This window comes from Pongo abelii, chromosome 16 (assembly GCF_028885655.2).
Source record: "Pongo abelii isolate AG06213 chromosome 16, NHGRI_mPonAbe1-v2.0_pri, whole genome shotgun sequence".
NCBI lineage: Eukaryota > Metazoa > Chordata > Mammalia > Primates > Hominidae > Pongo > Pongo abelii.
In genome coordinates this window covers 102,295,834-102,310,212 of record NC_072001.2, presented here as the reverse complement: position 1 = coordinate 102,310,212, position 14,379 = coordinate 102,295,834, and the positions used below count along the sequence as shown (strand labels likewise).

General features: G+C 47.8%; 1 protein-coding gene across 2 annotated transcripts in view; it reads right to left on the bottom strand.

Moving 5' to 3' along the window:
• Positions 1 to 77: 77 nt before the first annotated feature.
• SYNM (synemin) overlaps positions 78 to 14,379 on the bottom strand; it is a 30,787-nt gene continuing 16,485 nt past the window's right edge. Inside the window, exons 3-5 of one of the 2 annotated variants that reach the window (XM_009250195.4) lie at positions 8,955 to 9,025; positions 3,943 to 6,389; positions 78 to 3,006 (exon numbers count right to left, since the gene is read on the bottom strand). In XM_009250195.4, the coding sequence (XP_009248470.3) occupies positions 2,698 to 3,006; positions 3,943 to 6,389; positions 8,955 to 9,025 (2,827 nt within the window). In that variant the 3' untranslated portion in view covers positions 78 to 2,697. Of the gene's footprint in view, positions 6,390 to 8,954; positions 9,026 to 14,379 lie in introns of both variants that reach the window. The other variant, XM_002825874.6, reaches the window with a different exon arrangement.

Below are 14,379 nucleotides of genomic sequence, written 5' to 3'. Positions count from 1 at the left end.
GGGTGAGGAATTAGAGAGCTGGAACTTTTCATATATATTCTGCCCAGTAATTCTCTACTACTCTAAAAACACGCATGTAAACACACAGATTCTTTATTTTGAGTTTAAAGGAAACATCAAAATCTACTGAAAATATTCATTCTCTTTAGGAACAATTTGGGTTTTTTCCTCAGATTTTTATTTTTGCACATTCTTGTGACATTTCCCATTGTAGGGAACAGGAGTTTAGCAAAATCAGCTTCTTAGATAATATCATTCTAAATATACATCTTAAACAAACTATCAAAACCACCAGTAGGAAACAAAAACACTCAGTGAGTACTGTTTTGTCTCAGTAACAATAAATACAAAAAGACTGGTTGTGTTCCGGCCCCATCCAACCACGAAGTTGATTTCTCTTGTGTCCAGAGTGACTGGTTGTAAAGGACATGGAGCTTTGGGGTGACCTGTCACAATGTGAAGGGCACACTCACTCCCGGGTGATTCACAGATTTAGCAACCAACAATAGCTCATGATTCCATACTTGTAAATACTTTTGGCAGAATACTTCTTGAAACTTGCAGATGACAATTAAGATCCAAGATATTTCCCAAAGTAAACAGAAGTGGGTCATAACATTAATTACCTGTTCACATCCGCTTCCATTTACAAGTCATGAGCCCAGACACTGACATCAAACTGAGCCCACTTAGACTCCTCACCAGTCTGTCCTGTCATCAAACAGGAGGCTGTCACCTTGACCAAATTCTCACCAATCATCTATCCAAAAACCATTACCTGTTACAGCTAAAACAAAATCAGCACATCTTTGTCTGTATTAGAAACGACAAAACCGTACAAGGCAGTCACCTCCATACCAGTCTGACAATCACTAGTTCATCTGGCAGATGGACAACAAAGGTTTAAACTTGCCATTCAAATCAACTTTCTTTCCATACTCTGATTCATGGTGTTTTTAAAATGGTATCTTGAAAGCTGTGCTGCATTTCTCCTCCACTTATCAATGAAGAAAACGCGCTCTCCGGAAACTACCTGCGGTAGCCACTCCCAGGACCTGGGGAGACGTGCACCCTGGGGGTCTGAGGGCCTCCAGGTGAATCTGAGAGGGAAGACCCTCCAGTGCTGTCATTGTAGCCTGCCTGAGGGTGGCGCTACCTCAGACTGTTGTTCCTCAGTGCACTGCAGTCAGTGCTGATACTGTGTTACCGGAAATACAGCTGAGACAGCATTATGTGAAAGAAGCTAGCCTGAACTAAAACAATGCTGCGCTGCTAGCCAAACTCTTTTTATATATGATGCTACACTTTACAGATGGAAACTTTAAAACAATACTGACGTGTAAAATAAAACGAATCCAGTGAAGCATGCTCATCCCAGTATCTTAAACTTGGTGGTGCCTATCTACAGGTCCACACTCCACGGCCCATGAGCATGGGGGCCTTTCTCACCCCCCAGGCCTGTCCTGGGTATCTCGGTGCTGGGCTGCAGGAGAGATATCCAGTTCCTTCCCCAAAACAGCCTTCTATTTAATAAACTGTTTCCCTGGACAAAACACCCCAACTGTAATGACTTCTGTTCAAAGTGCAAAAAAAGCTTCCGTGAGGTGGGTTCATGGTTGTTATTGTATTCATCTTTCAACCTTGAGCTCAGAAAGGCATCCCATGAATGGAGGGTTGGGAAAGGCATCTTTAGGAGGCACAGTCCACTGTGTGTTTCCAATTTTCCTGTACACAGCCAGCTTGCCAGTCCAGCTGCAGTCTGAGCATCGGCATTCTCTTCGTTGTCCTCAAGGTTTACCTCCCACCAGTGAAATTAAATGTTTAGGTACTAAGGGATAAGGTGCAGAGAAGCGCAAGTCTGCACAGTCTGATAGGAACTGGCCACTCCAGAACTTAGGCTACAACAAAAAAGGGTATTCAGACTGTATGCTACTTAATGACCTACTGCCAAAAAATGAAATGGTGCCGTAAGCGATTCCCAATAATCATCTACCCTACCAGTGCCGGGGAACCTGTGCAAAACAGAATGTGAACTATCACAGCAGGCTACAGCTGTCCTCGCCATAAATACTCTATTGTTTAAAGTTCTGTACATAGAAAGCAATTCATTCAAGTCTTAAGATGAATTTAGCTCTATATGGCCAGTAATTTTTTCCTAAAGATGAAATCATTTAGCAAGAATTTTTTTTAACATAAACGGTCTGCCTATTTCCCATTTCTTTTTGAAAAGACTTTTTAGAAAGAGTCTAAATTGTATTTATTTTTCCCCTAAAATGTTAGTCTGTTATTTCATATTAGCACATGCAAGCAAAATTTACTCTTAAATATATTACTTTAATCTGGTTAATGTTTTGACATCTATAATTAATTGTAGTTTCAAACAGATGCAAGCTATGTCTGTGGCCAGGTGCAAAGCATAGAAATCATCTCCAGAAGTGTAGAGAAGACTCCAGGAAAAAAAGTGTTTTGTAAAAGTCCCAACTCAAAAATAAAATTGCAGTGCCTTTTAAGGCATGAATTAACTGGAAACCTTTACGGATTAACTATCAAGGAAATTGACCATGCCTGGAGTACTCTTTAAGAAAGTAAAAAAGGGGAGATTTTCATAGACACCCTCGGCCTCTTAAAATAAGTTAAGGCCTTTGGATGTTGGCACGTCGCCAACAGGATGCCATTAAAACAAAATGTTTCTGCTTATTAAAACCAATGCCCATCACTCTCCTCCTCCTCATTGTCTAGATAGAGAAGGGCAACTTTCTTTTCATCTGAAATCACCGACCTTTGGTCTACCATTCTCTGGAGCTGCACCTTCTTATCAAACATGGCCTGCTCCTTGCCCTGTTCTCCGTGGGCCTGGTCTCCTTCCCCAGCAGAGGCCTTAAAGCTCACGCCAACTGCCTGGTCATTCCTACTGTCCGCGTCTCTCCAGGCACCACGGTCAGACACACCGAGAGCTCCCGCTTCCTGTATCCGGCTGCGGATCGCCTCTACGTTACTCACATCCATCTGAAAGGTAAACGAAGTTTCTTTGGGCCCTGGTGCAATGTGCCTTAGCGTTCTGCTGCTGTCTGCTAACTTGCCTAGCTCAGGGGAGTCTGCTGAACCAGCAAGCACAAATGTTCTGGACACGGGTCCGCGGATGACAACGTGTTCAGAGGTTTCCGTTTCTGTAGGACCTAGTCGAATGTGCCTAAAGGATCTGCTAACGCCGGATGTCGTTTCTGCCCCTGATGTGTCCCCTGCACTATCCTCCTGGGGAGATTCAGAAACGACACTTTGGAAGGTGCTCTTTTCAGTCATAACGGTTTGTCTACCTGAGGTATGACTCTGAGTGGCCTGGTGCACATCTGCTGAGCCCTCTCCGTGCACAGTGCTCTCTGAGTCACCAGATTCCCCCGGCTGGGGAACCAGCCCATGGTAAACTATCTGCTGGGTGGTCTGATGCCTCTGAGGCCCGGTGCTGATGTGCCTGATGGATGTGCTGCTCCCTGGCAACCCTTCCGTGTGTACAGAATCTCCTCTGACACCCAACTCCACCTTGTCTGAAAGTGGAGCTGTGAACTGGATTTGCCCACTGAACCCTTCTTTAGGGCCTAACTGGAGTTGCCTGACAGAAGTCTGGGTACCCACTGACTCTTCTGTTGCAAAATAATCACCAACCTTCCCTGCAGCAGAAATGGGGCCCTGAAAAATAATCTCCTTTTCAGCATGAAATTGTCTGGAGCCAAATGTGCTGTGCCTACCCAATCCGTCCATATCTGCAGAAGACTCTGCTGGGCCAGGTTCTGGCGAGCCCCCTGCCTCCAGACAGGCAGGGGCAGGGCCTAGGAAGATGACTTCTCTGGACAGTGGACTTTGACCGGGACCCAGCGTGACATGCCTCACAGACCGGCTGGCTCCAGTTGGGCTTGCTGCCTGACTTAGGTCGCCTCCCCCACTTACCTCCACCACTTCTGCAGTGGGTCCTTCATAGGACATTCGCTCAGTCCTCCAAACTTCAGAGGGGCCGAGTTTTATGTGCCTTGCAGCCTGGCTCACATCCTCCAGCACCTGTGACTGGGCAAAGCCTGTGGGGCTGCTGACCTCCACAGTGGCCGACACGGGGCCCTGGGGAGTGCGCTGTCCCGAGCTGTGAGAGGCCCCACCAGCATCCTCACTCTCGCCTGAAGGGATGTACAGCTCCCGGGTGGCCCAACGCCTGAAGCGAACGCCAGCAGCCGGGGCCTCCGCTCCACCTTCCTCATCTGGGCTGCCAGGTGCTGGGCTGCGTTGCCTGCTCAGGCTCTCCTGAACCACCGACTCCACGGCTTTCTCCATCTCACTGGCCTCATCTTTGCTCAGCTCCTCCAGGTCTAACCGATCGGCATCCACAGTTTGTGAGACGTTGACTTCAGCAACCAGGGTCACAGAACCACCACCAGCACCCTGGACCTTCTTGACGTCCACGGAAACGCTCCCCGGCCCGCCCTGCCCCGCTCTGGTGAGGGCAGACAGCTCCTCCCTCATGCGCTCGGGAAGGGTTTCCTCCAGCTGCCCGATGACCTCCACCAGCTGCTGCCGGGGCTCCTTGGAGGAGATGCCCTTCATGGAGGTGTGGAATTCATGGGGTATTTTAATTTCTTTTTCAATGACTGTGGGTTCGGCATGAAATTCACCGCTTCTAGCTTGTTCTTTCCAGTGAGTGGAACCCAGGTCCCCCTCCAGAGAGGGGGCTGGGACATCCAAGGGCTTCACAACCTTCTCGCCCACTGCACCGTCTTTCTGTGTCCTCCTTCGAGTCCCCTGCACGATTTCATCCTGCCAAGAGTACCTGATGGTGGATTCCTCCTCGATGTGGATCTGCCCGTACACCGAGCCGTCATCTCTGTCGTGCCCCGCGGGGTATTCATCTGGAGTTGACACAAAATAACTCTGCTCGCCCTCTGAATCACCTGCCTCTGTCACTTCTTCAACGTGAGTCGTGTTCTCCTGGGGCTGCTTGGTCCTTTGATGCTGATTAACTGAGAATGTGACATCGCTTTCTCCATAACCTTCCTCTTCCTTAACCAACCCCCAGGAGCCTGGGGACACATCTTCGACTTCCTCCACTTTGAATGGGACAGAAAACTCCTCTGGCTTCTCCCCGCTGACATAGCTCACGGGCTCCTCCACGATCTCCACGTTGATGACCTTTGCTCTCCCCTCCCTCCCCTTCAGGCCGAGGTTGATGATGTCTCCTATCATCTGCTCGGCTGACTTGCCTTTCAGCCCCACTTCCTTAATATCCTTGCTTAAAAGGTAGTCCAGGCCAGCTTCATCAGAAACATCAACATCCTCAGTCAGTTTAGACTCCACAACTATTTCAGTCTTTGTTTTCCTTTCCCCAGGAAGCTCTTTCCTGTCCACGTAAGTGACTTTTGTGTCTGGAAAAGAATCAGCAGATGCTTCTGTCTCTGGAGACTGAGTGAACTGCTTCAGGATACTGGTAACGATGTTTTCTGCCACGGTTTCTGTCATGGAATCGCCTTGCAGAGAACCAGTGGCATCACTGGTGCCCAACCTGAACCGCAGCTCTCTTGCTTCTGTCTCTCTACTGGGCCCGCCACCAGCATCCTTCACAGGCGTCTGCAAACCTTTCGGGGACACCTCTGCTCTTCTGTCCTGGGATACTTCTAGACTAATCGGTACCTCTCTCTCTCGCACGCTCTTCTCCTTTGGTGAGTCCTTCTCCTTAGCCTTCTCCTTCATCTGCTGGCTTTCTCTCTGTCTCGCTTCTTTATCTAACTTTGTCAGTTCTTCCCATCTTAGGTTTCTCTCCTCGGAAGCCTTCTCTTTAGAATCGAACATTTTCTCCTCTGGCTTTGTTCGGATGGTTTCTGGTCTGTTTCTTTCTTGCTCCGTCGTGGCTTTCACTTCTGTTTTCTTTCCCAGAATGACGGTCCTCTCATTTGACCATGTGCTTTCCGAAGCACCTGCTGCCACCTTGTCTCGGCGATCCTGGTACGACTCACGGGCAATTGTGGAATCTTCAGCTATGTAAACAGGGACCTCCCTTGTATCTCCAGCTTTTGGTCTATCAGGGAATGTTTTCACTTGAGCCTCAGTATTTCTTAAAAGGCCATAGGTTGGAGAGAAAGTTCTGACATTGGTTTGACTGTTGACGGTTTTTCCGTATGAGTTTTCCTGCTGGGTAGTGGCCGAGGAAGAATATCCCAAGCCCAAGAAGCCTCTTCTGGCATCACCTCCAACAGATGTGCCCGTCTGAGATCCATGGTGCCCTGACAGATTAGAATACAGCGCCGAGCTGTGATTTAAATTTGCCAAAGGTGCTTTCTGCCTTGAAAATAGATTTCTTTCATTTTCCCTCTGTAATAGTGAGTCGGCATAGTGATAGGATTTGTTTCTGAATTCTGTAGAAATTAAACAAAGGTTCATTAAAATGACAGGCATCATTACCCTTTTCCATCTAAAAGCATTGTTGCAGATCAAATCCCATTCCATCATAATAAATATATACTGTTACCACAGAAAGCTCATTATAAAAATAAGTTATATTTGGTGCCCAAATTATTTTTTGGCAGTTTACAAAATCCTATTACAATAAAAGGTAGCACTACAAATACTTCAGCCTAACACGTTTCTCCAGTTACTGATATTAAAATACTCACTTATCTTAACATTAATCATAAAGCACAATGCATATCCCAGAGAGGTCAGAGGTGCTCGTTTTTGTGGCTGAAATTTCAGTCTTATATTTTGAAATCATTAATTTCTGCTTTTTGAGGTAAGTTTAATCTACTTACTTTAACAGATCAGAGCTCTATAAATTACAAAGTATGTCATTATTAAACACCAAATAGCATTATCCTCCACTATTTAATATACTTTCATTTTTCACTGATTTCCATATTGGGCCAACAAGTATTAAAGAATTTAACTTTTTTAAGCTTTCTGATCTTTTATTTTACATTTAACACTTATCTGAAAAGAAGCCAGTGCAGAAACACCCCAGTCTGTCTTAGTGTCATGATCCTGAAGTTGGGAGGCAGTCCTCAGGGCTTCCAGCTTTGTTCCAGGCTGTTTGCAGACAGTGCTACCCTTTGGGGTGTCCAAACCCCAGCAGGGTAAACTGCTCTTTAGGAATGGCAGCTGGTGGTTAGAACGCAGCCAGGAGCACCGTCCACCCTGAGAGTGCCCCTGGTGTCTACCCACACCCCAGCTGGCTCAGCGGAGACAGGGCTTTCTCTCTCCCTTATGGAGCCAAGGCCAGAGGCCTCCTTTGGACAGATCCCAAGATACAGGAAAGAGACCAGGCCAGGACATTTTCTACAAGACTCCTCTTTTCAGGTCAACTGATCCTACTGATCCAACTGAGAAGTCCCAGAAGATGAACCCCCAAGCAACAGTGCAGGAACCATCTCATTTATAGTTAAGATTCAACAAGAAATATGGAAGATTACAGACTGGGTTTAGGTCTATCAGCTAGTGGGCAAGTGGCCAACATTATTTTATGCAATATTATAAAAGAAACACAAGCACACTAATAAGTATTGATAAATTCACTACCTAGGAACTTATCTGTACATTTACTCAACAGAACAGAACTATCTAGAAGCTCAAAGTCTAATAAAAAATTCCCAACTAGTAATTTTTATTCTAAGGCTTTTGGCATAATATGTAATTGCCAGAATAAATTTAGTTTACAAATATTAAGCCTCTGTTTCCTTCAAGAAGCTTGAAAAATAATGAATGAATGAATGAATGAATGAAGCAAGTTAATAGCAACAGCCATTAGCCCCTCCATGTGCTCTCCCTTGGCCCCAAAATCACAACTGGGAAAATTTGAGCAAGGCCCCGGCTTAGACTGTTGGTCTTCCTCGGAGCTCCTGGGCCCTTTTCTTCCTTCTCTCCTCTCTCTAGGTTACATGATGGATGTCCAAACTTAGGTATCCACAGGTTAAAAATGTAGGTAACTAAGTAAACCTTGAAATCTGGGGAGTGAATTCTTATTTTACAGATGTCACATGTTAACTGACGGCAGGCAGGCTGACCAATGCCTACCCTTCCATGAACACCTTTGCTTTTTTCAAACTTACTCTCAAAATTAGAAAGAAAATTTGCTGCATGTTGTCTAAGACCAGATCCCTTCCAGTTATAGATGATTAGAACCCAAATATTCTTCTTAACCCAGTGACATGTCAAATCCATGAGGTGCCTAAAAGAAACAATGAAGACTAAAACCATGCTGCCTGAGGTGTGAACTCAACATTCTATACGTAATTTAATTGCCACTTGCTTAGCCAGAGCTCTTTAAGATTCTATAGGGCTTTAAAAGGTTAAAAAACAAGTTATCCCTCAGTTTCTTAGGATCTTTCTAATGAACATTAATTATCTTATGTCAGTTCTGCAGCCATAGGAAGGATGGGCCCTGTCCTGAGGCTCTTGGCCTGCATAAGATAGTCTTCAAGGCACCAGGACACATTTTTCTGAGCTGCCCACACCAACCTAGGGTGGTGGAAACAATGTAACTACTCCCGTATCTCTTCCTGTTAGGGTAGCGGGTTCGAGTGTTGCCTGCCTGCCATCCAAGGCTGTACCTCCTTCTACAGGTGCAACAACCATAACCCCTTGGTCTGGAAATGGAAGCAGCGTCCCTTCCAGGGGTCTGCAACACAAGTCCATGTACACTCCTGCTCGCCCTCACACTGCCCCAGTGCCATTAGCCCCTTCCGCTCCTGCATCCTGTCGAGAGAGGGACCAAGTTTATCAAGCACCTTCCCAAACATTCTCATTCACATAATTGAAATTATGTCACACTAAACTAAAATCTATTTGGTAGTTAAATGAGAGATGAACTCCTGTTATCTAAACACCATATCTAACCCGTTCTTCCAGATGATAGTGCTTTACTACCTAGCCACAGAATAAACAGTTCAGATGCTTAAAGCTAAGTTAAATCATTAGCTTTTATTTACCTGATGGCATGTTTTCAATGTGCTCAGTCCAGATCACTATCTCTGGATTACTTTCTCCTTCCAATAAGGCCCTGTAAAAATAATTTAAAAACATAATTCATTAGGAAATGAAAGAGTAAGAAGTGCCTCTAATAAAACGTATTATGTGGTATGTGGCCAATGGCCATAGTGTCACATGTTTTAGGACTTCTACCTGAAGAGGAGACTTGGGCAGGGCTGTACCCACCAGCCTCAGCAGACCTGGGCCAGGCCACCTGCTCTGCTCACCGCCACATCCCCGGCGCCCAGCATGGCGCTCAAACCCCTACTAGCCCAGTGAACAAAATGACCAGGCCAGGGCTTTGGCAGTACTGGCAAGCCAAGCCCTTCTGGAAAGCTTTCCCAGTCCAGGGTGAAGAGGAGCAGGAGCAAGGGGGTGCTGGAGAGATGTGGGCCCCAGGCATGGCCTGTCACCCCAGGTTAGAGGGCCCCAGGTTAGAGCTACACCCCCCACTGGGGTCTTCCTGGAGTCACAGCTGGGGGCGGGGCAGCTTGCAGAGGGCTGACCGGGAGACAGCAGGGACTGACACTTGTAAGGCAGCCAAACTGCATCTGCGGTTTCAAACTGCGTTCCAGGGGGTCATCTTGGAGATGACAAAAAGAAGTAGAAGGCAGGCAGACGGAAAAGGCTGTCGGTAGCCCCTCCCAATGCCAACCCCAGGGGCCTCACTTCATCCAAATTGGCATCCTGTTATCTCCTTTAATAAAATGGTGAGAAGTATCCAACAAGGTGATTTCTTTGACTATGTCTGCTCCAAAGTTCTAAAATTATAGAGGTTTCATTAGGTTGTTCACGTCTAGTGCTTCAGATCCCAGAGCTGAGGAGAGTGGTCCCAGCAGACCCAGCCTGCTGGTGAGGGGCATAGCACCGGGATGCCTGTCAGCCAGTCACTCACGAAGACCCATTGGGCTGCTGGGAGCTCTGGGTGCAACAGTTTCTCAGTTGCTAGAGCAACATGTGAAGCCACTAATTCCAGTTCCAAGAAATACACTGCACATGGCAAAAGGCATCCAGAACCAGAGCCCACTGAGAAATGCCAATCTTATGGCTGACAACTGGGCACAAAAACAGAGCAGGGTGCCCACACCCGAGCAGGGACTTGGCAGCTTGGACAAACTGCACTGAGTTGTATTTCCATCTATTTAAACATGGTGAGCCCCATGAACATGAGAACCCTGTGAGCAGCTGCAAGAAAGCAAAGGAGGCATGAGGCCCTCTCGCAAAGGCGCACACAGCGGGCCTGCCCCGGAGCGGTGACTGCGGAGCGCTTGTGTGTGGACGGGGAATGTGCAAGGGGCCCGAGTCCAGAGCCCCAGCCCTTCGCTCAGGGCAGAAGCCAGGAAACAGGACACCAGCCCATTAATCCCACACCCTCATGGGCAAGCATTTTAGGTTCCAGGAACGCAAACAGCCTTCACTGCTGAGAAAGTTCTAGGTCTATATAATCAGAGGAACACTCGGGGTAAAAGCCAGGCTCCAAGGGTCTGCACCCCAGGATGACAGCAGCAGAAGGGGTAGCGTCCTACAGCTGAGGAGCCAGAGCAGGGTGTGGGGAGAAAGACTAGGTTCTAGTTCAGATCCTCCTGGCCTGGCTCAGCTGTGAACCTCGGGTACCACGGGGCCTCTCCCTTGAGCTGCCCAAGTTAGAACGGAAGATATGTTGCTGTCCAGGGAAAAATATGTCTTCCCTACCCCTCCAAGGGGAATGGTTCTGCTCCTCTTCCAGAATTCCAAAGCATCACCAAACCTTCATAGAGTTCAGGACCCTGAAGTACACGAGACAGGCACCAGCCCTGCGTGGGACTTCTGGCCTGGTTCAGGGGACAAGATACAGCCCCACAGCCTCCCCTTTCTAGGCCTTTACCATCCCTAGCTGACACTGTGGTCACTCTCATGTACTTACACAGTCGAAGCCACCCCCAACACAGGGCCTGTGGCTACATCCTCGCTCTAGAGGTCAGAAGACTGGGGCGCAGAGATAGCGTCTTGGTCAAGGGCACACAGCTCACCAGTAAAGAGAAAAATGCAAACCCAGGCAGCCTGAGCTCTCATCCCCCTCCCCTGCGATACCACTAGGCCTCCCAGTGAGGCCAGAGACCATGGTATTGCATACAAATTTCAGAAAGCACAAATCCTACAGATAGATCCTCTGGGCCATATTAATGAAAATAAATTCTCTTGGTGATTTCATCCAAAATGGCCCTGCAGAGCTCTCCTATAAGTAAGAAGGTCCTGCTGGAGAAGGAGCTGTCCCTCATCTGTGTCCCCTCTCAATGGCCAGATCCTAGCAGGCAGGGACACATGTCACCTTTACTATCTGTGAGCACCCGGCCGGGCACTGGCCATTGAGTTCATGCTTTGGGTAGCACATCCAGCCCAATGGCAGCCACCCTCCTTCCGCACAGCCCCAGGACTACACGGCGAAAGCATCAACAAGACTCTGAGGAGAAGCCAGAAATCACGATTTCCTCTAAAGCTCTGCAAGGGACATTTTTAAGGAATAGGTTCATACCACTTTAAGAAATGGGTAGCATGTTCTCTGAGGCTGCAATGAAACCTGGTTATTTTGAGAGCAGTGGAGGAAATCTGCCCCCAAGCCTCGGGGACTGTGAGAAATGCCAATCCCCTGAGTCACGGGCTATTGTGGGCATTTCACACAGCTCCACAGGTTGGTGGCCCCTTATGCAGGAAAATAAGCAAAAGTGCAAGAAAACTCAAGTCCCTGGCCTCATTAAGGAGCCCAAGACAAACCCACAGTGCAGAAGCCGGCTGTAATGTGGCCTCTGGCCAGGCGCCAGGCCTTAATGGGCCACCCGGCGTCCTGAGCAGGCCCCAAGGCAAGGCTCTCTGTCTGGGATAGATTATCCTAATGGAATTTCTGAACAATCCGCTGTGATTCAGCACTGTGGGCACAAGGCCACCGCTCTGTGCAGCCCCATAAATGAGGCACTGTCAGGATGTTCCCAGAAGCCGTGCCTGTGCGGGAGCCTGCTGGGGCCGGGGCCTGGGCCTGGGCCTGGGCCTGGGCCTGGGCCTGGGCCTGGGCCTGTGGGTGACTCATGGGGTGCTTCCTAGCAAACAGCAGGTGGAGAAATACAGAGAAGAAAGGGAGGCTCCAGAGCTGGAGAAGGAGCCGCAGAACCGCCTCCCTCGGCTCCTCACTGTGCCAGAGGAAGCCAAGCTCCACAAAGAGTGGAGGCACTGCCTGGGTCACCCCAGATGCGGGCCCGTGGCTGGTCACTCACCGGGAAGACCAGGGAACAGAAGGGAGGGGGCAGAGGGGAGTTCCATTCCCATGACCAGCAACGCCACCTGAACGGGAAAGGTGAGACGACCACCGGCTTCACAGAAAGGATAACGGGAGGTAACGTGGCAGTGCTGGGCCATTTCCGGGCATCCCTTCTGGGGTCAGTATTCAATCACATCCCAGAGCCATCTCTAGGTCAATACTAGAGACTGAAAAAAAAAATCAGACTATCAACAGAGACAAACGTTACTCATAAAACAGAGAGGAAGCACAGGACAAAGCTCTGGAGTCAGGATGTCTGGATTCAGATCTGGGGCCTGCCACTTCCTAGTTCTGTGACCCTGGCAGGCCGCTCAAACCCACTGTGACTCAGTTTCCCTATTTCTGAAATGGAGAGAACTCACAGGTTTGCAGTAGGAATTAATCAAGAGGCAGAAAGTTCTCAGACCCATGGCTGTCACAGAATAAGAGCTCACTAAACATCAGCGATCACGTCATCCCCACCTCCTTCTACATCCTCCAAAGAAAACTGATTTCCAGCTAACTAAAATGAGTCAACAAGGGAAGGGATTGTGGACCACCTGTATTTTACAGTTAACTGAATGTTAACTCATTTATTTGACCAGCAACCAAAGGTACTGGTCGATCCTTTCAATTATATATTCTATTTATTTATTTATGTAGAGACAGGATCTTGCTCTGTCGCCCAGGCTGGAGTGCAGTGGTGCCATCTCGGCTCATGGCAACCTCTGCCTCCTGGGCTTAGGTGATCCTCCCACCTCAGCCAAGTAGCTGGGACTACAGGCACGTGCCACCACACCCAACTAGTTGTTTTTGTATTGTTTGTAGAGATGGGGTTTCACCATGTTGCCCAGGCTGGTCTCCAACTCCTGGGCTCAAGCGATCCGCCTGCCTCAGCCTCCCAAAGTGCTAGGATTACAGGCATGAGCCACCATGCCCAACCCTATTCTTAAAACTGCAAGATTTTTATTCACTTCAAGTATTTTATGTAGTAACTAGATAAGTCTCGGTGTTCACACATTTTTATAAGTCTTCCAAAAAAAGGTGGGAACTAACTTAAAAAAACAAAATGTACTTCTGCAAAACCTTGAGGAAACCCCTAAGAAACGTTTTCCTTTGAATAGACATGTGAAAAGGTACAGGTGGCCTAAAAAATAATGGAGCAATCAGAAATATCACCAGAATGATGAGATGTAAACATCCGGAGTCCTCTGTGTTGCTACATTAGCAGTCTACATAGAGACCAGAGACAACATCATATTTTTCTCCATTAAAACATGTTGCTTCTGCCAACTGGGATCAGAAAGAAGAAACAGGAAGCTTCCCATGCCCTTCCCAGCACACACAATATTTTTTGATGTTGTTGTTTCTAACCTAACCCTTTAAAAGGACTTTTGCCTTAAAGGCCCCAGGCAGTAAATAAATCTCTGCATTGCATTTTCCTATCTGCTGAGGTAAGGCTTCCTTCGATTTTTCTACTGAAAAATCATTTTGACCCAGCTTTCCAGTTTTTCTTTCAGGTGAAATTTAGAACAATTATCATATCTTTCATCCCCAAAACACAGAACACAAAAGCCTCTTTCTGGATTCTTACAGAGACCGCACTGTCTGTCTTCCAGACCAGAAACCAAGGATGGGCCTCATGTCACGCACGCTGTTTCTGCATCCTTCTGTTCTGTGGTTTCTGCACTGTCCACTCCTGGGTATTCTTGCACTTGTTGTTTCAATATTGAGTATCTTTTCTGAAAGATTATGTTTTCTAACAGCTTCTTGCTGATGACTGGGCTGTATGCTGAGTGTGTGTATGGGGAAGCTGTTTCTTTTCTATCTGTGCTTCTGCACGTCCTCACTCTGTAGCATCTGGGCCAGGTCTTCACATCGGCAGTGAGAGGGTTTGGGATGCTGCAGGTTCTGGACATCGCTAGGGTTGTCACCATCTTATCATCAATTATCATCCGATTATTCACAAGCACCTGCTTTACAGACTCTGTGCTAGCCTGCAGCGAGTGACAGCGGCATGTGTCTCTCATACTTCCTTACCTCTCAGCCCCTCGGGCTCCTCCCTCCTACCACAGCCACCTCCATCGGGTCTGCACGCCTGGGCGCTAGCGACTGCA